This window comes from Heptranchias perlo, unplaced genomic scaffold, assembly GCF_035084215.1.
Source record: "Heptranchias perlo isolate sHepPer1 unplaced genomic scaffold, sHepPer1.hap1 HAP1_SCAFFOLD_192, whole genome shotgun sequence".
In the NCBI taxonomy this organism is placed as follows: Eukaryota; Metazoa; Chordata; class Chondrichthyes; order Hexanchiformes; family Hexanchidae; genus Heptranchias; species Heptranchias perlo.
In genome coordinates this window covers 321,055-347,716 of record NW_027139187.1, presented here as the reverse complement: position 1 = coordinate 347,716, position 26,662 = coordinate 321,055, and the positions used below count along the sequence as shown (strand labels likewise).

Genomic DNA, 26,662 nt, shown 5'->3' with positions numbered 1-26,662 from the left:
GGGAGCGGGAGCGCGCGGGTGGCGGGCCCGCGCTGAAAGTTGTGCGCTGACGGTTCATGTCGTTAATTGTGAGTAAATAGTTTAATTTGTGATAAAGTGTGAAACTAAACGCTGTTTTTTGAACCTTTCCACTCGCTGAGTTCAGTTCCTCCATTTCTGGAACATCGCCGCTTTCACTCACTTTTGATTCTCACTTTGATTTGAATCTTTATAAATTTCGATCAAAACAAGCGGTGGATTTGCCGGAGGATCAAATGCTGAAATTATCCTCGATCTTCCCAGTCAGTGATGGGGAAACCTGGAGCCCGGCGGCTCTTCAGTCGCTCCGGGCCCAGTGTCGCCCTCGGTTACAGACTCAGACCCAGGATCACCTCACCTGAGCCAAGCTGGCCCCGCAGGACCGGCCCAGGGGAAAGGCTTCTTCTTCACTTCAGTCACAAGGGCCTTGATTTCTTTTAGTGTTTTCGGCCCTCCTTTTATAAGAAGGGGGCTTTAGGGGGTGTTTACGTGCAGAAAAAACAAAAAACCCTAAATAAGTATTAAATTATAATTTTATTATTCTGGTCCAGGATGCCCTCCGGTCCCTGCGGTGCCCACCGGTCGCGGAAAGCCTGGAGCGGACCGGCAGACACCGCGTGCTCCCTCTCCAGGGCCACCCGGGCACAGGGAATTCCGCGGGAGAGAGGCAGACAGTCGGAGCGACCGCCCCCACGGGCCGCGTCTAACCTGGACCCGTGGATAGCCACCTTGGACAGGCCCACGAGGACGTCCACCGACCTCCCCGCCCCCCTCACCGGGCGGCCAGAGATCAGGAGCGTGGGACTGAAGTGCAGCCAGAACTTGAGGAGCAGCCCCCTTAAATAGTGGAACAGGGGCTGCAGCCTCCCACACCCTGTGAACAAATGAAACACGGACTCGTCCAGGCCGCAGAAATTGCAGGCGGCCTGGGAGTCCGTGAAATGGCTTAACCGCCTGTTGGTCGCGACTGCTCCGTGCAAGACTCTCCACCCCAGATCCCCAATGGTACACGGGAGGATCCCCGAGTAGAGAGCCCTCCACTGGGGGCCTCCGCCGGACGGCAGGATGGTACGCCAGGGCGTGTCCGGGCGAGGGACGAGGGCGAGGATGTGGAGAGTGTGCAGGAGCAGCCTGTTCAGGAAATCCCTCCGCACAGAGTGAAATGGCACGGAGGCAATTTCCGAGAGACGGCTCAAGTTGCGAGGCACAGCCCCCCGAGGGAGGTTTCTGGGCCTGACGCCGATGAGGAATTCCGTCCGAACGGGGGTCAGATCGGACAGGATGGCTCCACACGCTTGAGCCTCCTCCACAACCCGAGTGGAGTCAGGGCCGAGTGCCGCTTTCAACGCCCGGATGGTGGCGGCCGCGTGCCGGACACACCGCAAGGACATCCGTGCGGCCAGTGTCCCCGGCGCCATCCAGCCCGCCCCTCCGCCATCCAGGACGTCCCTGACTCTGGTGACCTTACCGGCCAGGGCCCTTCACTCCGTCAGCCGCGAGCCGCCGAAGCCAACACCGCGGAGGAACGGATTCCTGAGCAGTGGCTCCTGCAGGACGGCCGCCACCCTAGGCGAGCAGTGACTTTGGCCTCCAGCTCTTGCCAGTTTACCGGCCAGGCTTCCTCGGCAGGGCTAAGGTAGACTCACAGGTACCGGAGGTACGTGGTGCTCCAGGCAAAAGGCCGTAGCTCCTCCGGCAGGGAGTCCACCTGCCACTGACCCACCAGGAGTCCGGAACATTTCTCCCAGTTGATCCTTGCGGAGGACGCGGCAGAGAACACCTTTTGGCACTCACGCATCCTCCGCAAGTCAACGGGATCCGTGACCACGAGGAGCACGTCGTCGGCGTAAGCTGAAAGGACGACCTCCACGCCCGGCTCGCGCAGAGCCAGTCCCGACAGCCTCTTCCGCAGGAGGCGCAGGAAAGGCTCCACGCAGACGGTGTATAATTGGCCGGACATGGGGCACCCCTGACACACTCCTCTCCCGAAACGAAGGGGCGCCGTCAAGGATCCGTTAACCTTAATCAGACACTCTGCGGCGGCGTACAGAAGTCGGATCCGGGCGACGAAATGCGACCCGAACCCGAAAGCGCGCAGAGTCCCGAATAAGTACTCGTGATCAACCCTGTCGAACGCCTTCTCCTGATCCAGGGAAAGGAAGGTGACCGACAGACCAGCCCTCTGGGAATGGTGGATCAGGTCCTGGACCAGGTGGATGTTATCGTGGATTCTCCGGCCCAGGACCGTGTAGGACTGGTCGGGGTGGATCATGTGGGCCAGCACGGTGCCAAGGCGAGCAGACATCGCCTTGGCGAAGACCTTATAATCCGTGCTGAGGAGGGAGACTGGGCGCCAGTTTTTAAGGTGACAGAGATCCCCCTTCGGCAGCAGGACAACGACTGCCCTGCGCCACGATAGGGGCATCTCCCCGGTCGCCAGACTTTCCCCCAGGACCCGCGTGTAGTCGCCCCCCAGGATGTCCCAGAAGGCCCAGAGGAACTCCACGGTCAGCCCGTCCAGCCCTGGGGATTTCCCCCTCGAGAGCTGGTGGAGGGCGCCGGTCAGCTCCGCCAGACTTAGCGGAGCGTCCAGCCGGTCGGCGCCCTCCAGGCTGACCTTCGGCAGGTCCTCCCACATAACTCTGCGCGCCTCCTCACTGGACAGATCCGGAGAGAACAGAGCCTCGTAGTAGGACCGTGCCCGGGCACTGACCCCCTCCGGGTCCGAGATGAGGGACCCGTCGTCGGCCAGCAGCGTATGGAGCTGCTTACGGGCCCCCCGCCGTGAGTAGAAGAAGGGGGAGCCAAGGTCCAGGTCCCGAAGGAGCTGGAGCCGCGACCTCACGTACGCTCCTCAGGATCCGACCAGTTGCAGGTCCTTCAGAGCGTCCTTCTTCTCTTCCTACGCCCGCCGCAGAGCCGGATCCTCGGCGGCCTGACCGAGACGGGACTCCAGGCCAAGCACCTCCTGCTCCAACCGCCTGACCTTGGACTCCCGCCTCTTGGTCGACCCCCTCGCATACTCTTGACAGAGGAGACAGACGTGAGCCTTGCCCACGTCCCACCATGGCCTCAAGGAGGAGAAGCCTCCCTGCTTCCTTCTCCAGTCGGTCCAGAATCGACAGAATGAGTCCCGGAACCGCGCGTCCTCCAGCAGCCGGTTGTTAAAGTGCCAGTACGCGGACCCCGCCCGAGCACGGAACAGAGCGAGCTCCATCCACACCAGGTGTGGTCTGAGCATGGCACCGGCCGTATGGAGGCTGACGGACGCAGGAGGCGTACGCCCGCGAAACGTACAGGCGGTCAATTCTGGAGCTCTGCCCTCCGGCCCTCACAAAGGTGAATTGGCTGGAGTCGGGATGGAGATTCCACCAGACGTCCACCAAGTCGAAGGACCCGACCAGGTCCCTCAACTTCTCCGCCGCTAACCGGCAGTGCAGGGGACCGTGGCGGTCCCTCGCCTCGAGGGTACGGTTGAAACCCCCCCCCCCCACAAGGACAATGCACTCGCCGGCATCGACGGAGTGCAGGTAAGTGGACACTTCTTCAAAGCAGCTCGCTTGCTCGGCTCCGGAATGGGGGGCGTACACGTCCACCAGGTGAAGCGGCACGTCCCCGCGGCGAAGGGCAACGTGGAGCAAGCGGCCTGGCACCGGCTCCTTGACCCCCAACATCTCCGGCTGAAAAGTCGGGGCCAACAAGATGGCCACCCCGCTCGAAGTGCTGGCGAGGTGACTCAAGTAGAACCCCCCCCCCCATTCCAGGATCCACGTGGCCTCGTCTCCCGGAACGGTGTGGGTTTCTTGCAGAAAGCACACTGCATACTTCCCGTCCCGGAGGACAGAGAACTTGTCAAATCTACGGCGGGCGTTTCTGCCACCGTTAATGTTGAGGCTGGCTATGGCTAACTCCATGACAAGAGCCTAGCGCAACCTACTACCGACCCCTAGCGTGCGAGGGAGCGGGGCCGCTAGTCGACCGCCACTCCCTCAACAACCCAGCGAGGAGATACCTGAGCCAGCGCAGCCCGACCACGCCGCCATCTTTTCCCGCGGCCACGGTTGTGATGGCGGCCCGAACCGAACAGATCAGCAGCGCCGGCTCCGACCAACGGTCGAGGGCCAGCCGGACACCATCGTGACGACGGTGGCAACCGGCCACAAACTCCTGGAGTTCCTCGACGGGGAAGAGGGGAGACTCGGTAGAGGGCACGAGGGCGTCCACCATCTCGCTGGCGATGGACTCCAAATCGTCCCCAGTGCCCACCATCGAGTCCCCGTCCTCCTCTGGGTTGTCGTCGCCCGCGGCCGACCCTCCCCCCGCACACGGTGCGGAGAACGGAACGGCCGCACCGGCCGGCCCCACCTCTGTCCCGATCCTACCCCCAGGATCGACGGCAGAGGAGTCCTCCCCGGGCTCCTCCGGGGGGTCCGGGTCAGAGGGTGGCAGCGGGCGGGGATCCCCCCAGTCTCCGAGCGGTGTAACTCTGGTAAGGGGAAACCGGGGAGTAAGTAAACTCCAGCTCCCCCAACTCACCCGGCACCGTGCCTTTAGACTGGGAGAAGGGGCTCCCCCCACCCACACCGCCACCAACCGACCCGGCAGGTGGGGCGTTTTTATTAAAATCACCCACCAGGTCGAGCAGGTCCTGGGAGATGTCGAGCCGCGGGCGGGCGAACTCAGCCTCATCGGCCTCGCCCACCCCGGCACCCAGGACGCCCGACCCGGTGAACGGTATACCTTCCTCCATGCCCGGATCCGCGACCCCTCCTATAGGCAGGGTCCCCCCATCCCCCCCGGGAGGCACGGGCTCAGTCTTCTCCCCCCGAGAGGTGGACGACTCTCCCCGATGGTGTGAAATGGTTGGGGGGGCCGCAGGATCCGCGACAGGCGCCGACTCCCCTTCCACGGGGGGCCGTCCCTTTGCAGGGTTCCCCTCCGCTTCCAAGGAGTGGTGACTTTTTGTCCCGGAGGGTGGGGGAGCTCCATGTCTGCCGGGCCCCTTCCTCCACTCCCTCCTGATCAGTGATCTGCCCGGGCTCTGACACGGCTGTGGCCACGATCGCAGCCTCGGGCTCACTACATTGTCCAGTGTCCCGGGGAACGGCCTCCAGATGTTTGTGTTTCCTCCGTGCCTTTTTTTCGGGTGAGGGTGTCCCCCTTTCCCCCAGGTGGAGGCCTTGACAGCAACCTCCGCCCGCGCAGTTTCTTCTCCCGAGGCGGGGGCGGGGTTGTGGGGGAAGTGGTGGCAGCACCAGCCTCGGCCGCCTTAGCTGTTTTGACGGCCTGGGAGACGAGGCAGTTCTTTCTTCGGTGCCCCACCTCCTTACAGGCATGGCACTGCCCACCCTCTGCCATCCAAAAGACGTAGTAGGCGGTCGCCTCATACAGGGCATGAAAGCCCCCCTCCGTGACCTCCCACGCTGGCTTCGCGAAGGCCTGGCGCCAGAAGGAGTAAACGTGCCGGAGGCTGTTCTCCCTGAGGCCGAGCGGGAGCGGCGTTACCCCCGACCTCACCTCCCCCAGTTGACGTAGGTGGGGGAGGAGCGGCTCGTCCAACAGGAAGGGCAGTACATGGGACAAAATGAGTCGCTGCGCGGTGGCCTCCAGCGGGTCCACCGGCAGGAAGGTCCCGCCCACTGTGAGCCCCTTACTAAGGGCCAGGGACACTGCCCGCTCGGACCTCAGGAAGAACACTGCCTTCCGGTACATTTTTGAGGCCGCGACGATGGCCGAGGGGCCGCCAACCTCGGCCATGGCCTTAACGCAGGCCTCAATGGTCATGTTGGGGTGAGTGTAACTCTTCACCCCATGCCTCCTCGTGATGAGGCGGAAAGGTGCCGGCCCAGCAGGAGCAGAAGGAACAGCGGGAGCAGCTGCCGAGGCAACGCCTGCATACGTCCTGCTGGGTCCCAGCACCGGCGAAGATGGTATCGCCATTCTCTCGAGAGCTACACCCACCCCAAGTCTCAGGCCCGCCAATAGCAAAGGCCTCACAATAATAAGGAAAACCGTCTCTCCCAAAGATCTCACTGAAAAAAAATTGTAATCTTGTGTTTCTGATTTTGTTTCTGAACTGCTGCTGCATGCCTGAAAGAGTTAATCTTCAGACAGAGTCAATCAGGAAATGAAACGAACATCGTCACTCCCGGCACCGAGTGTTTATAAGAATTTCACTTCCTGCTCTGGTTCCTCGCTCTCTCTTGTGCTGTGTGAAAGCTGCTTCAGGTGCTGTAGGAATGGAGCCCGGAGCTTTCGAGGATGAATTAACCTGTGCTGTGTGTCTCCAGGTGCACCAGGACCCGGTGGTGTTGTCCTGTCAGCACAGTTTCTGTTTGAAATGTATTGAGGGAGTTTGGGCCCAGACACCAGGCCCAGAAGGGTTTGAGTGTCCTCAGTGTCGCCAGAAATTCAATCCCAGGCCCAACCTGAAGAGAAACTTCACGCTGTGTAATATTGTGGAAAAATACAACCAGTCACAGCCTCCTGCTGATTCAGCCCGTGTCTTGTGTGAGTACTGCATCGAGAATCCATCCCCAGCTGTCAAGACATGTCTGAAATGTAAAACATCTCTTTGCTCCCTTCACTTAAAACTACATCTTCTGAACAAGACCTTCAGTGGACACACCCTAATCGAACCTCTGGCTGATCTTACAGAGAGGCAGTGCCTTGATCATAAGAAGGTCCTTGAATTCTACTGTAAAGATGATGCAGAGTGTGTGTGTGTTTCCTGTACAATAACAGGGAAACATAATTCCCACACACTGCTGAGCCTGGATCAGGCACAAGCTGCAATTAAGGTGAGTGACACAATTCCCGATATTAAATACAGTGAGGGAGAGTTTTCCTGTTAATGACCAACATTAATTAGAACTGATTGCAGACAGTGCTGATTTAGCCCAGGGTCTGGGTTTACAGCTGTTTGTTTTTGGTCAGTCAGATTTGCTCCCTCCCCTTTCTCTTACAGTCTGTCTGAGAGAACAGGGTGGGCACTGGGCGGGTGTGAGAGTGGCCCAGGGTGACTGCCCCTCACCCACACTCAGCCCCTCCTGGTGAGGGCACTGTAGAGCTCAGTAATTCACTGTGTGGGCACCTGTGAGAACTGGCACTCCATGGCATAGGGCTGTAGAGCAGAGCATGTTGTAGCCCTGTGTAAAGCTGGGGTATTCTGCCATCTGACCAGCAGGGAGAGGACCATCACCGGTGGGGGGAGTGAGGGACACCCACGGGGGGAGACTCAGGGGCTGGGGGGAGAAACTGTTTCTCACAACAAGAGGGAATTGGTGTTTGAGAAATGCTGGTGTGACTGAGTCTGTCTCCCTTTCCCCTCGGCTGATTCCTGGAAATGGAGGAGCTGAGTCCGTGTGAAAATGCAGCACACGGTGAGTCAGTGTGAAAAGAAGCCGGTGTGTGTGTGGTTCCTCAGTTTATACAGGGCAGGGAGCGCCTCTTTACTGAGAGTCACAGAAGGGAATATTTCTGCTCAGGGCCCAGACACTGAGAATCCCCCAAACCACTTTCTATCCACACCCAGTGGGGTCACTCCTGGAACGGAATCATTTCCCTTTTACATTCCAGTTTGAGTCCCTTTTGAACACTTTCCAATTGCCTTTACAGGAAGAATTGGAGAGAGAAATCGAGAGGCTTCGGAGAGTCCAGCAGAAATGTTCCAGCAAACAGCGAGACTTGGAGAGATCAGAAGCTGAAATAAAGGTGGGTAAAGTGGGACTGGAGCTGGATTTACTCTGGAACCTGCAGACAATTCAGGAAAATCTCTGGGAAATTCCTTCCAAGCTCACTTTCAAGACTCCATACCCCCGACATGTTCAGGGAGTCTGTTCCAGAGATCGAGGACTCTGGGGTCTAACCTAACTCTGTGCCTATGGATTTTATACACAGGCCCTCTAGTCCTACCATCCCAATCCATCTCAAGTACCTCACCCAACGAGTGAGTCCAATAATCCCTCGATCATTTTAAAAACCTCAATCATGTCCCTCTCGGACTGCCTTTCTCTAAATCGCCCTCCCTCTTGGAGCCGATCTTCAGAACTAAAATCCATCAGACTACGTGTCATTCTGGCCACCGTCCCCTCCAGAGTCTCAATCTCCTTCACCAGGTGTGGGCACCAAAAATGGACCCATCACTCCAGTTGTGGATGGACCAGGTGGCAGTGCCATACACAGTCTAAATACAGTGCTCTTTCTATTAAATTCAAGGCTCAAGGCAACACTCGTTAAACTCTGTTTTCTCTCCCAGTAGACCCTCTCCCACTGCTTGTCTATCTTTAATGGTGATCGAGTAGTGATCGAAACAAACTGTCCCGTCCCTGGAAAGTGCCGTGTGCTCAGGGTAAGAGCTGTGTGGAAGGGCCGTTTGTAATGAGAGCTGGTTTGGGTTTCAGACACGAATCAATGAGCTGAAAGGAAAGCTATCGAAGAGCTTCTCTGAATGGAGGAGACAGCTGGAAGAAGATGAAGAATACGCACTGAAACTGATCGATGAGGAGGGGCTCCGAGCTCTCTCTCAGATTAGAAGCTGTTCTGAAGCATTAAACAAGAGGATGGAACAGATTACATTAATAGATGGAGAAATCCAGAATCTGGTACAGAGGGACCATCTCTCCTTTATTCAGGTACATCTTCAATATAAACAGGGCCATGTCTGGGGAATGGGGCGTTTCTGTGAGGCTGGTGAGAGGGCTGAATTGTTTGAAGATTGTTGGTGGGTCCCAGCATTGGCGCTGCCCCCTCGGCCCTGCCCTCGGAGTGTTGGCGCTGCCCCCTCGGCCCTGCCCTCGGAGTGTTGGCGCTGCCCCCTCGGCCCTGCCCTCGGAGTGTTGGCGCTGCCCCCTCGGCCCTGCCCTCGGAGTGTTGGCGCTGCCCCCTCGGCCCTGCCCTCGGAGTGTTGGCGCTGCCCCCTCGGCCCTGCCCTCGGAGTGTTGGCGCTGCCCCCTCGGCCCTGCCCTGGGAGTGTTGGCGCTGCCCCCTCGGCCCTGCCCTGGGAGTGTTGGCGCTGCCCCCTCGGCCCTGCCCTGGGAGTGTTGGCGCTGCCCCCTCGGCCCTGCCCTGGGAGTGTTGGCGCTGCCCCCTCGGCCCTGCCCTGGGAGTGTTGGCGCTGCCCCCTCGGCCCTGCCCTCGGAGTGTTGGCGCTGCCCCAGGATGGAGTGCAGTGAAATGTGGGATTATTGCCCATTCCTGTGACTGGCCCCACCTACTGTTGTACACTGAACTCTTTACTCTCAATCCCAAATTCACCCTTTGGTTCCATTGGGTGTTGATTTGTTCGTTGACTGATTTGATCTCCTCTCTTTATTCACAGAACTCGAAGCAGCTCCTTTCCAGGTAAGTTCCTCTCAGTCATACAGTACCTGCTGCTGATTGGGAACCTTCCCCTGTATCTGGGAGAAGAGTGAAAGTAGAATCACCGCTTGGAAACCTTCCCAGATAAGGTGTTTTCAAATGGTGGGAATATTGAGTGATGTTTAACTGTGGTTTGAGGGGTTATTGGCTCAGGCAGCCTGTGGGAAATGGGAGATTCCACATGTACACTGACGACCCCCAGCTCTACCTCACCACCACCTCTCTCGACCCCTCCACAGCATCTGATTTGTTACGCTGCTTGTCCGACATCCAGTATTGAATGAGCTGAAATTTCCTCCAATTAAATATTGGGAAGTTCGAAGCCATTGTCTTCGGTCCCCACCACAAACTCCGTTCCCTAGTCACCGACTCCATCCCCCTCCCTGGCCACTGTCTGAGTCTGAACCAGACTGTTCCCAACCTCGGCGTTCTATTTGACCCTGAGCTGAGCCTCCGACCCCATTTCCTCTCCATCACCAAGACCTCCTACTTCCACCCCATAATATCACCTGTCTCAGCATCTGCTGCTGAAACCCTCATCCATGCTATTGTTACCTCTGGACTCGACTTTTCCAATCCTCTCCTGGCCGGTCTCCCATCTTCCACCCGCCATGAACTTCAGCTGATCCAAAACTCTGCTACCCGTATCCTAACTCGCACCAAGTCCCGTTCACCCATCACCCTCTGCTCACTGACCGACATTGACTCTTGGTCCAGCAACGCCTCGAATTTAAAATTATTATCCTTGTGTTCAAATTCTCCATGGCCTCGTCCCTCCCAATCCCTGTAACCTCCTCCAGCCCGACAACCCTGCAAGATCTCTGCATCCCCGATTTCCTGTGCCCCACCATTGGCAGCCATGCCTTCAGCTGACGAGGCCCTGAGCTCTTGAATTCCCTCCCCAAACCTTTCCGCCTCTCTCCCTCTCTCTCCTTTAAGACGCTCTTTAAAACCTACCTCTTTGACCAAACTTTTGGTCACCTCTCCTAAAATATGCTTATGTGGCTCGGTGTCAGATTTTGTCTGAAAATGCTCCTGTGAAGCACTTTGGAATATTTTACTACTTTAAAGGCACTGTATAAAATGCAAGTTGTTGTTATTGAGTGACATGGGCTGTTCTTTTTCTTATTCGTTCATGGGATGTGGGCGTCGCTGGGAAGGCCGGCATTTATTGCCCATCCCTAATTGCCCCTTGAGAAGGTGGTGGTGAGCCGCCTTCTTGAACCGCTACAGTCCATGTGGTGAAGGTTCTCCCACAGTGCTGTTTGGAAGGGAGTTCCAGGATTTTGACCCAGCGACGATGAAGGAACGGTGATATATTTCCAAGTCGGAACGGTGTGTGACTTGGAGGGGAACGTGCAGGTGGTGTTGTTCCCATGTGCCTGCTGCCCTTGTCCTTCTAGGTGGTAGAGGTCGCGTGTTTGGGAGGTGCTTGGCGAGTTGCTGCAGTGCATCCTGTAGATGGTACACTCTGCAGCCATGGTGCGCTGGTGGTGAAGGGAGTGAACTTTTAGGGTGGTGGATGGGGTGCCAATCAAGCGGGCTGCTTTGTCCTGGATGGTGTCGAGATTCTTGAGTGTTGTTGGAGCTGCAGTCATCCAGGCAAGTGGAGAGTATTCCATCACACTCCTGACTTGTGTTTTGTCGATGGTGGAAAGGCCTTGGGGAGTTAGGAGGTGAGTCACTCGCCGCAGAATACCCAGCCCCTGACCTGCTCTCGTAGCCACAGTATTTATGTGACTGGTCCAGTTAAGTTTCTGGTCAGTGGTGACCCCCAGGATGTTGATGGTGGGGGATTCGGCGATGGTAGTTCCGTTGAATGTCAAGGGGAGGTGGTTAGACTCTCTCTTGTTGGAGATGATCATTCTCTGGCAATTGTTTAGCGCGAACGTTACTTGCCAGTTATCAGCCTAAGCCTGAATGTTGTCCAGGTCTTGCTGCATGCGGGCACGGACTGCTTCATTATCGGAGGGGTTGCGAGTGGAACTGAACACAGTACAATCATCAGCGAACATCCCCATTTCTGACCTTATGATGGAGGAACGGTCATTGATGAAGCAGCTGAAGATTGTTGGGCCTAGGACACTGCCCTGAGGAACTCCTGCAGCAATGTCCTGGGGCTGAGATGATTGGCCTCCAACAACCACTGCCATCTTCCTTTGTGCTAAGTATGACTCCAACCACTGGAGATTTTTCCCCCTGATTCCCATTGACTTCAATTTTACAAGGGCTCCTTGGTGCCACACTCGGTCAGGTGCTGCCTTGATGTCAAGTGTGTCATGTTTCTGAGGAACCTGTTAGACAGGAAGTGAGAGAGAGAGAAACCTGCAGTGACCTGTATCTAACCGAGGCTTCCTAAAGGCTCCATGTGTGTCAGTGACAGCTTCATTCCATTGGGTCAGTGAGTGCTGTGTGATTGGCTTGTTCTATCAACCAGACCATGGAGAAACGAGGAGAGGGGCAGGTCCCAGTGTCAGATTGACAGTAAAATGTGTTGTGATTGGCTCATTCTATCCACTAACAGAAAAATGAGTGAGTGCTGAAATGTCCCAGTAATGTCAGTGTGACTGGACCCTCTGTGAGGGAATCCCACCGATCCCAGGTCCCTGGGAGGCTGTTCCTTCTCCTCTCCTCACTTCATATGATTGTAGAGAGTGTATTCCTGCAGAGAGGGGGGAGCACAGACTGGAGACCCTCGGGATAATAATTATTAATAATGGAAAGATGAGGGCTCCAGTACAGAGAAACTGGACTGAACACAGACGGCTTTGAAAATCACAAACTGAGCTGAAGTGGCAGCAAACCAGGATCCCACTGCACGTGTGGAGATCAGTGTGAATGCAGGGAGACTGCAAATCCCGGGATTCTGCCATTTTCAGGATGGGTTGCTGCGGGGTCTCAGTACGAGCATTAGAAGGGGTGCAGGTTGTTGCACTGATCACTCGTTCCCCTTTGGGTTTCTGATCTGAAATGTCCCCACTGATAAAAACATTCTCTCCTCTTTTATTCCAGAGTGACTGAGACTCAGAGAGTCACAGACCCAGATGTTCCAGCGCTCACCCTGAACCTGTCCAATATATCTCAACTTATCCAGAAGAGGCTGAATGGATCGGGAAAGTATCACTCAGACATATTGGGAATCATTGGTGAGAACGTGCAGCTTTTCTCCAATATAAGGGACTGAGAGCAGGTCGGGTGAGTTGTGTTCAGACAGCTGGGAATATCCAAAATAATTCAGTAACTTACAAAGACACAGACACACACGCCCCGTCACAGAGACTCACACAGACACACACGCCCTGTCACAGAGACTCACACAGACACACACGCCCTGTCACAGAGACTCACACAGACACACACGCCCTGTCACAGAGACTCACACAGACACACACGCCCTGTCACAGAGACTCACACAGACACACACGCCCTGTCACAGAGACTCACAGACACACACGCCCTGTCACAGAGACTCACACAGACACACACGCCCTGTCACAGAGACTCACACAGACACACACGCCCTGTCACAGAGACTCACACAGACACACACGCCCTGTCACAGAGACTCACACAGACACACACGCCCTGTCACAGAGACTCACACAGACACACACGCCCTGTCACATGGACACAATCAATAAATACACAATCATAAACATAAACAGATCGAGAGAGAGATTGAAATCAATGGAGCTTCTGATACTGACTGATTTAAGGAACATTGACTGTTCCCACAGTTGGCATCAAAAGGATTTATTTATTGAATTGTTCCCATCCCTGCCCTGTCTGTTTCACTCTCTGTATTACTGTGACTCTCTATTCCATTCCCTTTAATACCCGCCCTATCTGTTCCACTCTCTAATACTTGACTGATCTGTTTTTTCCTGTAGGTTTCACCGACTGTAATACCTGCCCCTTCACTTTCACTGTGTTAGGGTCTGTCACACCTGTGCTGTCTGGTCACAGAATCGTTACAGCACAGAAGGAGGCCATTCGGCCCATCGAGCCTGTGCCGGCTCTTTGTCAGAACAATCCTGTTCATCCCATCCCCCGCTCTTTCCCTGTTGCCCTGCAAATTTTTTCCCTTCAAATACTGATCCAATTCTTTTTTGAAAGCCATGATTGAATCTGCCTCCACCACCCCCTCGGGCAGCGCATTCCAGATCATAACTACTCGCTGCATAAAAAAGTTTTTCCTCATATCGCCTTTGGTTCTTTTGCCAATCACCTTAAATCTGTGTCCTCTGGTTTTCGACCCTTCCACCAATGGGGACAGTTTCTCTTTATTTACTTTATCTGAACCCGTCATGATTTTGAACGCTCCTATCAAATCCCCTCTCAACCTTCTCTGCTCTAAGGAGAACAGCCCCAGCTTTTCCAGTCTATCCATGTAACTGAAGTCCCTCATCCCTGGAACCATTCTAGTAAATCTTTTCCGCACCCTTTCCAAGGCCTTCCTAAGGTGCAGTGCCCAGAATTGGACACAATACTCCAATTGTGGCCGAACCAGTGTTTTATAAAAGTTCAACATAACTTTCATGCTTTTGTACTATATGCCTCTATTTATAGAGCCCAGAATCCCAAATGCTTTTTTAACTGCTTTCTCAGCCTGTCCTGCCACCTTCAAAGATTTATGCACATATACCCCCAGGTCTCTCTGTTCCTGCACCCCTTTTAGAGTTGTACCATTTAGTTTATATTACCTCTCCTCGTTCTCCCTCCCAAAATGTATCACTTCACACTTCTCTGCATTAAATTTCATCTAACATGTGTCCGCCCATTCCACCAGCCTGTCTATGTCCTCTTGAATCTATCACTATCCTCCTCACTGTTTACTATACTACCAAGTTCTGTATCATCTGCAAATTTTGAAATTGTGCCCTGTTCATCCAAGTCTAAGTCATTATTATCTATCAAAAAAAGCAGTGGTCCTAGTATCGACTCCTGGAGAACACCACCGAGCATCTCCCTCCAGTCCGAAAAACAACCGTTCACCACTATTCTGCTTCAAATCACTTAGCCAATTTCCTATCCATGCTGCCACTGCCCCTTTTATTCCATGGGCTTCAATTTTGCTGATAAGCCTATTATGTGGCACTCCACACAATACGCATTTGGTCTGTTTTGTTCTCTGTGCAGTGAAAAGCAATAATTAGTATTTATCAAGAAGCAAAACTATACAGAAGCAAGAGCAAATCAGTGGATGAGATGACAAAACAGGACTTAGCTTGCTTCCACACAGTGACTGGCTTCCTGGGTCCAACAGAATAAGTGTTTTAGAATAGAAACTTCGAACCTAGGAACAAGAGTAGGTCATTCGGCCCTTCGGGCCTGCTCCGCCATTCAAAATAATCATGGCTGATCGTCTAACTCAGTACCCTGTTCCAGCTTTTTTCCCGTATCCCTTGATCCCTTTAGCATTAAGGAATGTATCTCCTTCTTGAATACATCTAATGACTTGGCCTCCACTGCCTCCTGTGGTAGAGAATTCCACAGGTTCACCACCCTCTGAGTGAAGAAATTTCTCCTCATCTCGGTTCTAAATGGCATACCCCGTATTCTGAAACTATGACCCCTGGCTCTGGACTCCCCAGCCATCGGGAACATCCTCCCTGCATCTAGTCTGTCCAGTCCTGTTAGAATTTTATATGTTTCGATGAGATCACCTCTCATTCTTCTAACTCGAGTGAATATAGGCCTAGACGACCCAATCTCTCCTCATACGTCAGTCCTGCCATCCCAGGAATCAGTCTGGTAAACCTTCGTTGCACTCCCTCCATGGCAAGGACATCCTTCCTCAGACAAGGAGACCAAAACTGCACACAATACTCCAGATGTGGTCTCAACAAGGCCCTGTATAACGGCAATAAGACATCCCTGCTCCTGTACTCAAATCCTCTTGCAATAAAGGCCAACATACCATTCGCCTTCCTAACTGCTTGCTGCACCTGAATATTTGCTGCCCTTTTCTCCGAGTCCTTATAACTGGTGCTTCAGTCTCCACAGAGCTCAGTGCTGTAACGTGGGGTTAAACAGTACACAGGTGAATTAAAGCAAACAGCAGCAGCTGTCACACTTCCCCCCCAGCTGGGTCGTTACTAGAACTGTCAATCAGAATCAGCACAAACCACACAGTGGCAGCAACCATGTCAATCTGCAATGACACCCAGCACCTGCAATACCAGGAGATGATAATACTGACACATGGGGCATGATTTTAACGGCGGCGGGGGGGGGCGGAATTCCTGATAGGAAACCCGGGGTTCATCGGGGGGGGGGCTCAATCAATATAGGGGGTGAGGGGTTGGTCATCGGCGGGGGTCGGGGTCAGGCGTCACCACGGGGGTTGGAGATCATAGGGGGTTCGGAGATTGTTTGGGGGTGGGGGGCCACAGCAGGTAAGCTTGCTAGGGGAAGCACTCCTGCTCCTCCAGGCCCACAAGCTGTGCTATAAAGGCACTTACCTGTTGATCTGGACCTTCTCGCCTCCTCTCACATGGTGTGAAGTAGAAGACCCGGGAATCCTGGCCCCCAGGGGTTAAATACAAAAAATCTGTCAAAATGGAGGCCCGCAGCCTCCTTGAAAGCTTTTACTGACCGACCCGCCTCCTGAGAGGGGGTGGCTCACCCGCCCCTCGTCCCACCTCCATGAAAACCAGAAGTGGGCAGGTTTTAGATTTTTAAAATTGTTACTGCTGCCCTGCCCCAACCCACCCGTTTTTCCCATTTAAAATCATGCCCAGGGACACTGACCACTCTCTCAAACTCACTATCCTCTGATCTGATTAATTACATAGAAATTACAGCACAGAAACAGGCCATTCAGACCAACAGGTCCAGGCCGGTGTTTATGCTCCACACGAGCCTCCTCCCTCCCCTCTTCATCTCACCTTATCAACATATCCTTCTATCCCTTTCTCCCTCATGTACTTATCTAGCTTCCCATAAATGCATCCATGCTATTTGCCTCAACTACTCCAAATGGTAGCAAGTTCCACATTTTCAAAAGGCCTTCGATAAGGTGCTGCATTGTAGACTCAGGTCTAAGGTCAGAGCATGTGGAGTCAGGGGATAGGTAGCAGAATGGATAGCAAGCTGACTACAGAAGAGAAAACAGAGAATCGGGGTTAAGGGTCGCGACTCAGACTGGGTAAAGTTGGGAAGTGGTGTACCCCGGAGATCGGTGCTGGGACCACCGTTGTTGACTGTTTACTTTAACGATTTGGATTCAGAATCAGAAGTACAATTTCAAAATTTGTGGATGACACCAAATTGGAGGGTATGGATAATACTGAGGAAGAATGTGACAAAATGCAAGAGGGCATTAATAAAGTTGCAGAATGGGCATGTAATTGGCAAATGAATTTCAATGTAGATAAGTGTGAGGTGGTGCATTGAAGAATAAGGAGGCCACATACTGCTTGGATAATAAGAGTCTAAATGGGATAGAGGAGCAGAGGGATCTGGGGATACAGATACACAAATCACTAAAAGTAGCGACACAGGTTAATAAGATCATGAAAAAGGCAAGCCAAGCACTGGGGTTCATTTCTGGAGGGATAGAATTGAAAAGCAAAGAAGTTATGTTAAACTTGTACAGAACCCTGGTTAGGCTGTACTTTCCACTTTTTCCACTTTCCACAAGTGGAAACATTTTCCCGATGTCGACCCTTTCAAACCCTATCATTATTTTAAAGACCTCTATCAGGTCACCCCTCAGCCTTCTCTTTTCGAGAGAAAAGAGCTCCAGCCTGTTCAGCCTTTCCTGATAAGTATATCCTCTCAGTTCTGGTATCATCCTTCTGAATCTTTTTTATCACCACCTCCAGTGCCTCAATATACTTTTTGTAATATGGAGACCAGAACTATTCACAGTATTCCAAGTGTTGTCTAACCAAGGTTCGAGACAAGCTTAACTGCTTTTCAATTTTATTCCTCTAGAAATGAACCCCGGTGCTTGATTTGCATTTTTTACGGCCATACTAACTATACCCCCCAATTTGGTGTCATCCGCAAATTTAGAAATTGTACTTCCAATTCCCGAGTCCAGATCATGTAAATGGTGAACAACAGTGGTCCCAGAACCGATCCTTGTGGAACACCGCTTCCCACCTTTTGCCAGTCTGAGTAACTACCTTTAGCACTACTTTCTGTTTTGTAGATAGCTTGAACATACGAACATATGAATTAAGAGCAGGAGTAGGCCATTTGGCCCCTCGAGCCTGCTGTGCCATTTGATAAGATCATGGCTGATCTGATTGTGACCTCAACTCTACTTTCCCGTCTACCTACTATAACCTTTGACTCTCTTGTTAATCAGGAATCTATCGAACTCAGCCTTAAAAATATTCACTGACCCTGCCTCCACCGCTCTCTGGGGAAGGGAGTTCCACAGACTCACGACCCTCTGAGAGAAAAAGTTTCTCCTCATCTTTGCCTTAAATGGGAGACCCCTTATTTTTAAACTGAAGCCCCTAGTTCTTGTCTCTCCCACAAACATCCTCTTTGCATCTACCCCTTCTAGTCCCCTTAGGATCTTATATGTTTCAATAAGATCACCTCTCATTCTTCTAAACTCCAGTGTATACAGGCCCAACTTGTCCAACCTTTCCTCATAAGATAACCCCCTCATCCCAGGAATCAGTCGAGTGAACCTTCTCTGAACTGCCTCCGAAGCAATTATATCCTTTCTTAAATAAGGAGACCAAAACTGCACACAGTATTCTAGATGTGGTCTCACCAATGCCCTTTACAACTTTAGCAAAACATCTCTACTTTTATATTCCATTCCCCTTGCAATAAATGACAACATTCCATTTGCCTTCCTAATCACTTGCTGTACCTGCATACTAACTTTTTGTGATTCATGTACTAGGACACCCAGATCCCTCTGTACCTCAGAGTTCTGCAATCTCTCTCCATTTAAATAATATACTGCTTTTCTATTCCTCCTGCCAAAGTGGACAAGTTTACATTTTCCCACATTATTCTCCATCTGCCAAATTTTTGCCCACTCACTTAACCTATCTATATTCCTTTGCAGACTCCTTATATCCTCTTCACAACTTACTTTCCTACCTACCTTTGTGTCATCAGCAAATTTAGCAACCATACATTCAGTCCCTTCATCCAAGTCATTGATATAGATTGTAAATAGTTGTGGCCCCAGCACTGATCCCTGTGGCACTCCACTCGTTACATCTTGCCAACCTGAAAATGACCCATTTATGCCTACTCTCTGTTTCCTGTTAGCTAACCAATCCTTTATCCATGCTAATATGTTACCCCCTACACCATGAGCTCTTATTTTGTGTAGTAGCATTTGATGTGGCACCTTGTCAAAAGCCTTCTGGAAATCCAAGTACACCACATCCACAGGATCCCCTTTATCCACGTTGCTTGTAACTTCCTCAAAGAACTCTAATAAATTAGTCAAACACGATTTCCCTTTCACAAAGCCTTGTTGACTCTGCCTGATTGCATTGAGATTTTCTAAGTGCCCTGCTATAACCTCTTTAATAATAGATTCTAGCATTTTCCCGATGACAGATGTTAAGCTAACTGGCCTGTCGTTTCCTGCTTTCTGTCTCCCTCCTTTCTTGAATAGAGGAGTTACATTTGCTATTTTCCAATCTGATGGGACCCTTCCAGAATCTAGGGAATTTTGGAAAATTAATACCAATGCTTCTACTATCTCTGCAGCCATTTCTTTTAAGACCCTGGGATGAAGTCCATCAGGACCTGGGGACTTGTCAGCTTTTAGTTCTAATAATTTTTTCAGAACCCTTTCCCTGGTGATTGTAAATGTTTTAAGTTCCTTCCTCCCTTTCACCTCTTGATTCACAGTTATTTCTGGCATGTTATTTGTATCCTCTACAGTGAAGACGGACGCAAAATATCTGTTCAATTCATCCGTTATTTCCTTATTCTCCATTATTAATTCCCCAGACTCTCTCTCCAGAGGACCAACGCTTACTTTAGTTACTCTTTTCCTTTTTATATTTCTAGGTAGCTTTCTCTCGTACTCTAATTTCTCCCCCCTTATTATTCTTTGTCATTCTTTGCTGTTTTTTATATTCTGTCCAGTCTTCTGACCTGCCACTAATCTTCACGGAATTGTATGCTTTTCTATCAATTTGATACCATCTTACTCTTCTCTCCCTCAAACTGAATGCGAAATTCAACCATATTGTGAGGCTCCTTTACAATGAGGTCAGTAATTAATCCTGTCTCATTACACATTACCAGATCTAGAGTAGCCTGCTCTCTGATTGTGCTGCTCGAAGAAACTGTCCCGAAAGCACTCTGAACTCATCTTCCAGGCTGCCTTTGCCAATCAGATTCTTCCAATCTATATGTAGATAAAAATCACCCAGGATTATCACTGTTCCTTTCTCACAAGCCCCCATTATTTCTTCCTGTATACCCTGTCCTACAGTGTGGTTATTGTTAGGGGGCCTATAACCTACTCCCACAAGTGACTTCTTGCCTTTACTATTTCTTATCTCGACCCAAACTGATTCCTTGCGATCCATTCTGCTGCTTGTCCCCAGACTCCACAAGCTCTGACCTTAATTACGGGCTCAAACAATCCGGTCTGCTTCGAACAGGCAGCAGGTGTCTAGAGAAACAACAGCTTCCAGTGTAACACCAGGCACTTCAGAAACCCACCCACCCATTCCAGAAATACCCAGATATGGGAATCAGTGGGTGGAGATCCCGGCCCTCCTGCTCCTGCTGGAGTTTGCGAGGTCAGCGAGGCTCCGAATTTACACGGGGCCAGTGGGTGCCCAGACCACTCCTGCCTTGCCCGCCCGCCCCTGGGCTGGGGTTGCTCAGGCCGTGGGCCTTTTCTTCAGGGGTACACGTTTGCCCCTCGGGAGACCGGTACACCTTGACTCACTCACTGAACCGGCCTCCGCTGATTGTCTGGGTCCTGGCAGGGCCAAACACAGTGGGATATCCTGGGGTACTGAGTCCCTGTCTCAGGCTCTGCACCCTCGCCATCAGTGGCCTTGTAAGGGGTGGGCAGAGGGAACCCCTGGAAATGGCAGTGACCCTGCGGAACCCCCGAGGAACTTTGACCCCGACGTATGAAAGGGTCAACGCCCGAAGCATGGACTTGTTTGTTCTCTCCACAGATGCTGCCTGGCCCGCTGAGTGTGAGCAATGCCACGGGGGATCTGCTAATATTTAATGACAGAGAAATGTAAAGACTATATAACCCCACCATCCAGTAATATGAAGGAGGCTGGACCTCGCTGGGTCACAATTCCCAATTACCGTGTGCTTTGTTTACAGTGCCAGCTTCCACCGAATACAGTGGCCCATCGAATGTAACTCCTCCCCCACACAGCTCCTCTGGGGCAGCCCCTGTCCCAGGGAATGTCCTCCAGCTGTCGACTGGGATCATGGGAAGAGCGGGAATATCCCAAGGTCTGTTTATAATCTTACACAAGGATCACGGGGGCAGTGATTCATTTCTGTTCAACTCTTTGTTTTTCTCTGGTGTTTCTTCAGTCAGGGTTTAGCTCAGAGGATTCGAGGGTCGAGTTCCTGCACCTCTTTCCTCTCCACAACTCGGAATTGGTCCGAGTCTCAGACACAGGGCTGGAGGGGGGTCCTGGGGAACTCACAGTGAACAGGGACTAACCGAAGGGACATAAGATTCATCCGAATTCTCAGGTGAATCCGCGGTACTGTTTGTAAACTGATGGAGGCTCCAATCAAGCTGTGGGCAGGATGGGACAGTAACAGGAGGGAGAGAGCCCAGGGCACACTCCTGTATTCAGGATGGAACAGTAACAGGAGGGAGAGAGCCCAGGGCACACTCCTGTATTCAGGATGGAACAGTAACAGGAGGGAGAGAGCCCAGGGCACACTCCTGTATTCAGGATGCAACAGTAACAGGAGGGAGAGAGCCCAGGGCACACTCCTGTATTCAGGATGGAACAGTAACAGGAGGGAGAGAGCCCAGGGCACACTCCTGTATTCAGGATGGGACAGTAACAGGAGGGAGAGAGCCCAGGGCACACTCCTGTGAGCTGTGTGTTCCCAGTACAGCCGGTGCTGAGATTGTGGGGCTGTAACTGTGAGTCTGTGGGATGTGTTGTGTGCCGGTGAATCCCCTCCATTGTGTCTGGGAGAACGTGAGCACAGTGCCAGGGGCTTGTGTGATTAAACTGACTGCTACTGTGTGTCTCCACTGCAGTGTTTGCACTGAGTGTACAGCACTGGGACCCACACACTGCTATTTAACAGGGATTCTGATTGAAGGCCATTGATTTAACATGGGATGAATCCAGTCTAAGAGGTAATATGGGGCTGACACTGTCTGGGAAATACTGACTCTCCCACCCTGCAGCTGTCAATCATTGATCTGAGTGGAATAACCCTGTCTGACCAATCTCTTCTCCCCTCTCTAGGGCAAAGGTCACCGATAAGCCTGGCTCCAAGGACAGCAAACTGGAACTTGGTTCTGTCTGATGATCTGAGATCAGTAACATGGACTGAACGGAAACAGCCCTACCCACCTCACCCAGAAAGGTTTAAAGACTATCCCCAAGTCCTCTGCTCCCAGAGTTTCTCCTCAGGATCCCATTCCTGGGATGTGGAGACTAATGGGAATCTCTGGGGAATAGGGATTGTGTGTGGGAGTGTAGAGAGGAAGGGGGGAATCTCTTATCTTGGGAACAGCAGTAAATCCTGGTGTTTATATGTTCATTATGGTTCTCTCACAGCCGGTCACAATTCCCGGGACATTTGCCTCCCACCGATCCCGTCTAACATCAGGATCCGAGTTCAGTTAGACTACGAGGCCGGGACTCTGTCATTTCACGGGGTCACTGACTCACTGAGACATTTACACACATTTCAAACCACATTCACTGAACCCGTGTTTCCAGCATTTTATTGTAGGAACAAATCCCTAAAACTGTTAAATTAATCCTGATATCTGAGACTTGATGACATCACTTTCAGTTTCTGGATCCTGAGGTGATATCATTTCCTGGGTAGCAGGCTGTGATGGTGTCACTACCGGGCCTGCCCCCTCTGATGATGTCACTACCGGGCCTGCCCCCTCTGATGATGTCACTCCCAGGCTTGCCCCCTCTGATTTTGTCACTCCTGGGTCTGCCCCTCTGATGATGTCACTCCTGGGTCTGCCCCTCTGACGATGTCAGGAGCTCAGAGCTTTGCTGCTTTTAAGGATCCGTGGGGCCTTTGTGCTTTTCTTTGTGCGGGTCTGTCACTAACACTAAAAATAGTAACTTTACGTGAGTTTGCTTGTAATTCGTGGTGTTACAATTGATTGTCTACTTCAGTTGTAGAATTTTACTACTTTAGTTCCATATTTGTCGTGAATGATAGTAACGGCAGGTGTGACTGTATTAATCTCAGTAGTGAATTGTAGTAATGGCCAGTGTGACTGTATTAATCTCAGTAGTGAATGATAATAGTGACAGGTGTGACTGCATTAATCTCAGTAGTGAATGATAGTAGTGACAGGTGTGACTGTATTAATCTCAGTAGTGAATGATAGTAGTGACAGATCACCGTCCCTTTAAAGAGCTGCTCTGAAAATCTGAGGCTGGGGTTGAAATTGTTCTTTGGCCGTAGCTCAAAACAGCGATGGTGAATCGACAGCCCGAGTTACACTGACTTCAGTGGAAAGGAAAATCGTGCGGGGTGTAAAATGGGCTGTCCATTCACTATCGCCCGTGTTGCACTAACACCAGAGACTAATTCCACCCCCGGGGTCTCCTGGGCATTGCTGAGAGCTTCTGGGACTGCCCAGGGGGGTAACACATCTGTCCTAAACTAAGTAAATGTATTGCTAGATTGGACCAGACTGGGAACTTTTAATCTATGGTTTATGGGGTAATGATTTTTAGTTTATTGGACAGTAAGGTTCCTCCAGGGCTCACGACCAACATGAAATGGTAATATTATGGGATGTTTAACTTCATTAGACACGAGGAAGTGACTGAGTGTGTGAGGTATAAACAGGAAAATTGCCCCACCAATTGGGGTCTACAATCAGTGTCCCAGGTGACCATGGGTGATAATGGGACATTTTGTGATGACCAAAACCAGCGGGTCGGGAAAAAGATGTGTGAGTGACCGGTGAGAAACAAAGATCACCTGGGAACAACCCCCAAAGGACATCAATCAGGGATCAATGCACAATCCAGTGAAAGTCAGGGAAGGGGAGTTAAGAATAGTTCATTGACAGCTTTCTCTTGGAGATGGTTGTGTCCTTGCTTAAACTGAACAGTGAGAGGAATATTTTATAACCTGGCCACTACCCGAGACATCGGGACCGTGCAGGGGGAGATAAGCAAAGACCTCCAGACACCCCCCGATCTGTTGATAAGACAGACTGAAAGTGCAGGAATGGTTTGTATTTGATGTCACGTTTGGGATGATTTTGGGAAACCGCTGTGTGTAAATGTGATATGTTGCGTGTGAGGCAACTCGTATGTGGAATGCATGATGAAGATGCCCTGAAGAACGGGTCTCAGACACGCTCAGTCACGTTGACAACATCACTACATGAAATGGTTAATATGCTCAGGAGAGTGAGGACATATACTGGGTCACTACTGATCTGAACTTTTTTTAATCAAAGCACTGACACAAACTCCATAAACCGACCAGTTAATGAAACAATCAGGATCGAGTTAAACACACTGGTACCTGTCAGAGGGATTGAAATTAAAGTAAAGAGGGACAGAGAATTTGGATTTCCAGAATTCAGGGTTGGGTTTCTTTGAGTTAACAATGAAATTGGGACAACTGAGGGCCGGGCAGAAATAATACTTAGCCTGAATTATCCACAAGATGGATAATGGGAAAAAGGGGAGCTGGAGGATCTTTGAAGTCCAAGATTTCTTGATAATATGGTAGTATTTGGGGGAGCTGAGTTTCTGTAGTTTTCTGTACAATGTATTATGATTTTCTTTGTCTCTATCATGATGTGTAATATTAACCAAATGAAACTTCGATGAGAAGAGCAAATGGCTGGAGATCGGTCTGTGATGCTAACAAGATGAGGACCTTGGATAAGGCCCCCAGGATCCCACAAAGGAGGGGGAGGGAGGGGCTGTTGAAGATTGAGACTGAGAAGTAAGAAGGGAAACCACTTTCTTAGATTACTTCTGCAGTTTAAAACCCCTAATATTGATAGACTGACAGTGCACATGAAACAACGTAATGCTGAGATTGAAAAGGGGACCTCTCCCCTTGGGAATCATGAATGGTGGGAGGTCGTCTATAATGTGGGACAGCACCCTTGGTTGAAAATCATGTCTATACTTTTTGTTATTATTCAGCTTGTTATGATTGGAACACTTTTCTTTCATTTGTCGTATTTGAATGAACTTTTGTGTCGATGTCACGGTGATTAAACTTCTTGTAACAACAATTCTTAACCTTATGTGTGGTGAGTGCAATTCAGATTCATTGAATGATTTAAAGTCAGTTGTTCGATCGCTCACACTCAGTTGAAGGGAGACTGAAGGATTTTGGGCTTTTCAATCCCAGTTATTAATTACCTGCTAAAGGAGCTGAGTTTGGTTCAAAGTATTAATTCAACAAAGGAACTGTTAAACTGACTGTTCAAGGCAGCATGCTGGGAAGGTTGGTCACATTGGAAAAGTCTTATTCAGCAGACTGTCTAGACGGTTAAAGATAAGACAGCTGTGAGGCCTTGAAAGTCTGTGAGAAGCTGTTGTAAACATCAGATGCTGTCGTATCAACTTGTTTTAAACCACGGGAAAGAGAGAGAGTGGGAAAAGGAACAACAGTGTGTTTTGAGCTGATGTACTGAATAAGCCTAATGCCCTCCATGCTGACCGTGTTACACTGGGTCCTGGTGCTCTGCCTTGCTGATGGTTTCAGATACCAAGTGGGAGGACATTAATCCAATGTCTTATCACCCTCTTAACCAGCTGGGTTTAGGTGAATGGAGAACATACGGTGAAGGGATGGTATCCCAAAATAAAAATGGCTTTTGTTCTGGTCGGATAATCATCTTGATCAAATGGGAAGTGGAAATTCCTACCCAAAACTTTCTTTAAAATCTTTGGAAAATGTGTACAAACTTTTACTCGAATGGTTCCAGGGATGAGGGACTTCAGTTCCGTGGATAGAATGGAGAAGCTGGGGTTGTTCTCCTTCGAGCAGAGAAGGTTAAGAGGAGATTTGATAGAAATGTTCAAAATCATGAAGGGTTTAAATAATGTAAATAAAGAGAAACTGTTTTTGTTGGTGGAAGGGTTGAGAATTGAAGGCACAGATTTAAGGTGATTGGCAAAAGAATCAAAGGCGACATGAGGATAAACTTTTTTACGCAGCGAGTGGTTATGATCTGGAATGCGCTGCCTGAAAGGGTGGTGGGAGCAGATTCAATCATGGCTTTCAAAAAGGAATTGGATAAATGCTTGAAGGGAAAAGATTTGCAGGGTTACAGGGAAAGAGCGGGGGAATGGGACGAACTGGATAGCTCTAACAAAGAGCCGGCACAGGCTCGATGGGCCGAATGGCCTCCTTCTGTGTTGCAAGATTCTATGAATTTGCAGAACTGCATGTGTTTGGCCTCTCTTCAGAACTCCTACTGTACTGTTTGAGCAGTGTTCACCAAATTGTTCCAGTGTGACAATGTCCGTTCTCCCACACCAGCTCGTTGAGGGCAGAGGTGCCCAGGCAGTTGATGCTTGATGTCTTTCACACTCGAGGATTAATGACTGTAATCGAACCACTGCAAATTTATCACGTGATCATCTACGGTGATTACATGAAAATAAGTCTGTGTGTGTTTTTAACATCACATCCTGGGACTGTGAAAACTGAGACTCGAACCATCTCATTGGTTTCAGAAGTGGTTTTCAAAACCCGAGATAAGCCTCCCATCTTCAGGCAGCCTTGCTGATGTCCTTTGTTCTCCCTCTCCCGACCTCGCCCAGCTTTGTTACTCATAATCAGAGCCACTGCTTTACTGTGACTCAAAGTCAGATTCTGTTGTTATTTTGAGATTGTTGGGTTTTCACCTGGTGTTTTGGGGATGGCATTCAGCAGTTCTGTCTGTTTATAATTGGGGTCACTGGTTTACCTTGACTGGAAAAGTCAGTTCCCTGATTATTCCAAGGGGACCTGATGATTTGGGGATTGCACGATTCCATCCACATTTCAATGAATCCCTCAAACTCTTGCCCCTGGTCACAGGAGAAATTGATTTTAAGGCCCCGTTTTTCCAAAGGAAAAAATTAATGTTTGATTTCCC

The 26,662-nt window shown here is 50.9% G+C and overlaps 1 protein-coding gene across 3 annotated transcripts; it reads left to right on the top strand.

The window, feature by feature from the left end:
• LOC137309931 (E3 ubiquitin/ISG15 ligase TRIM25-like) lies at positions 1-24,805 on the top strand. Of its 3 annotated transcripts, none has more exons than XM_067977931.1 (8): positions 1-68; positions 6,309-6,818; positions 7,636-7,731; positions 8,421-8,651; positions 9,338-9,360; positions 12,391-12,524; positions 20,680-20,814; positions 21,804-24,805. In XM_067977931.1, exons 1-8 carry the CDS (start codon positions 57-59, stop codon positions 22,322-22,324), a joined length of 1,662 nt encoding a protein of 553 aa, XP_067834032.1. In that variant the 5' UTR covers positions 1-56; the 3' UTR covers positions 22,325-24,805. The 3 variants fall into 3 exon arrangements, with proteins under 3 accessions (XP_067834032.1, XP_067834031.1, XP_067834033.1); XM_067977930.1 differs by having other exon boundaries at positions 3-68; positions 6,116-6,818; XM_067977932.1 differs by lacking the exon at positions 20,680-20,814 and having other exon boundaries at positions 3-68; positions 6,116-6,818.
• The last annotated feature ends 1,857 nt before the right edge of the window (positions 24,806-26,662 follow it).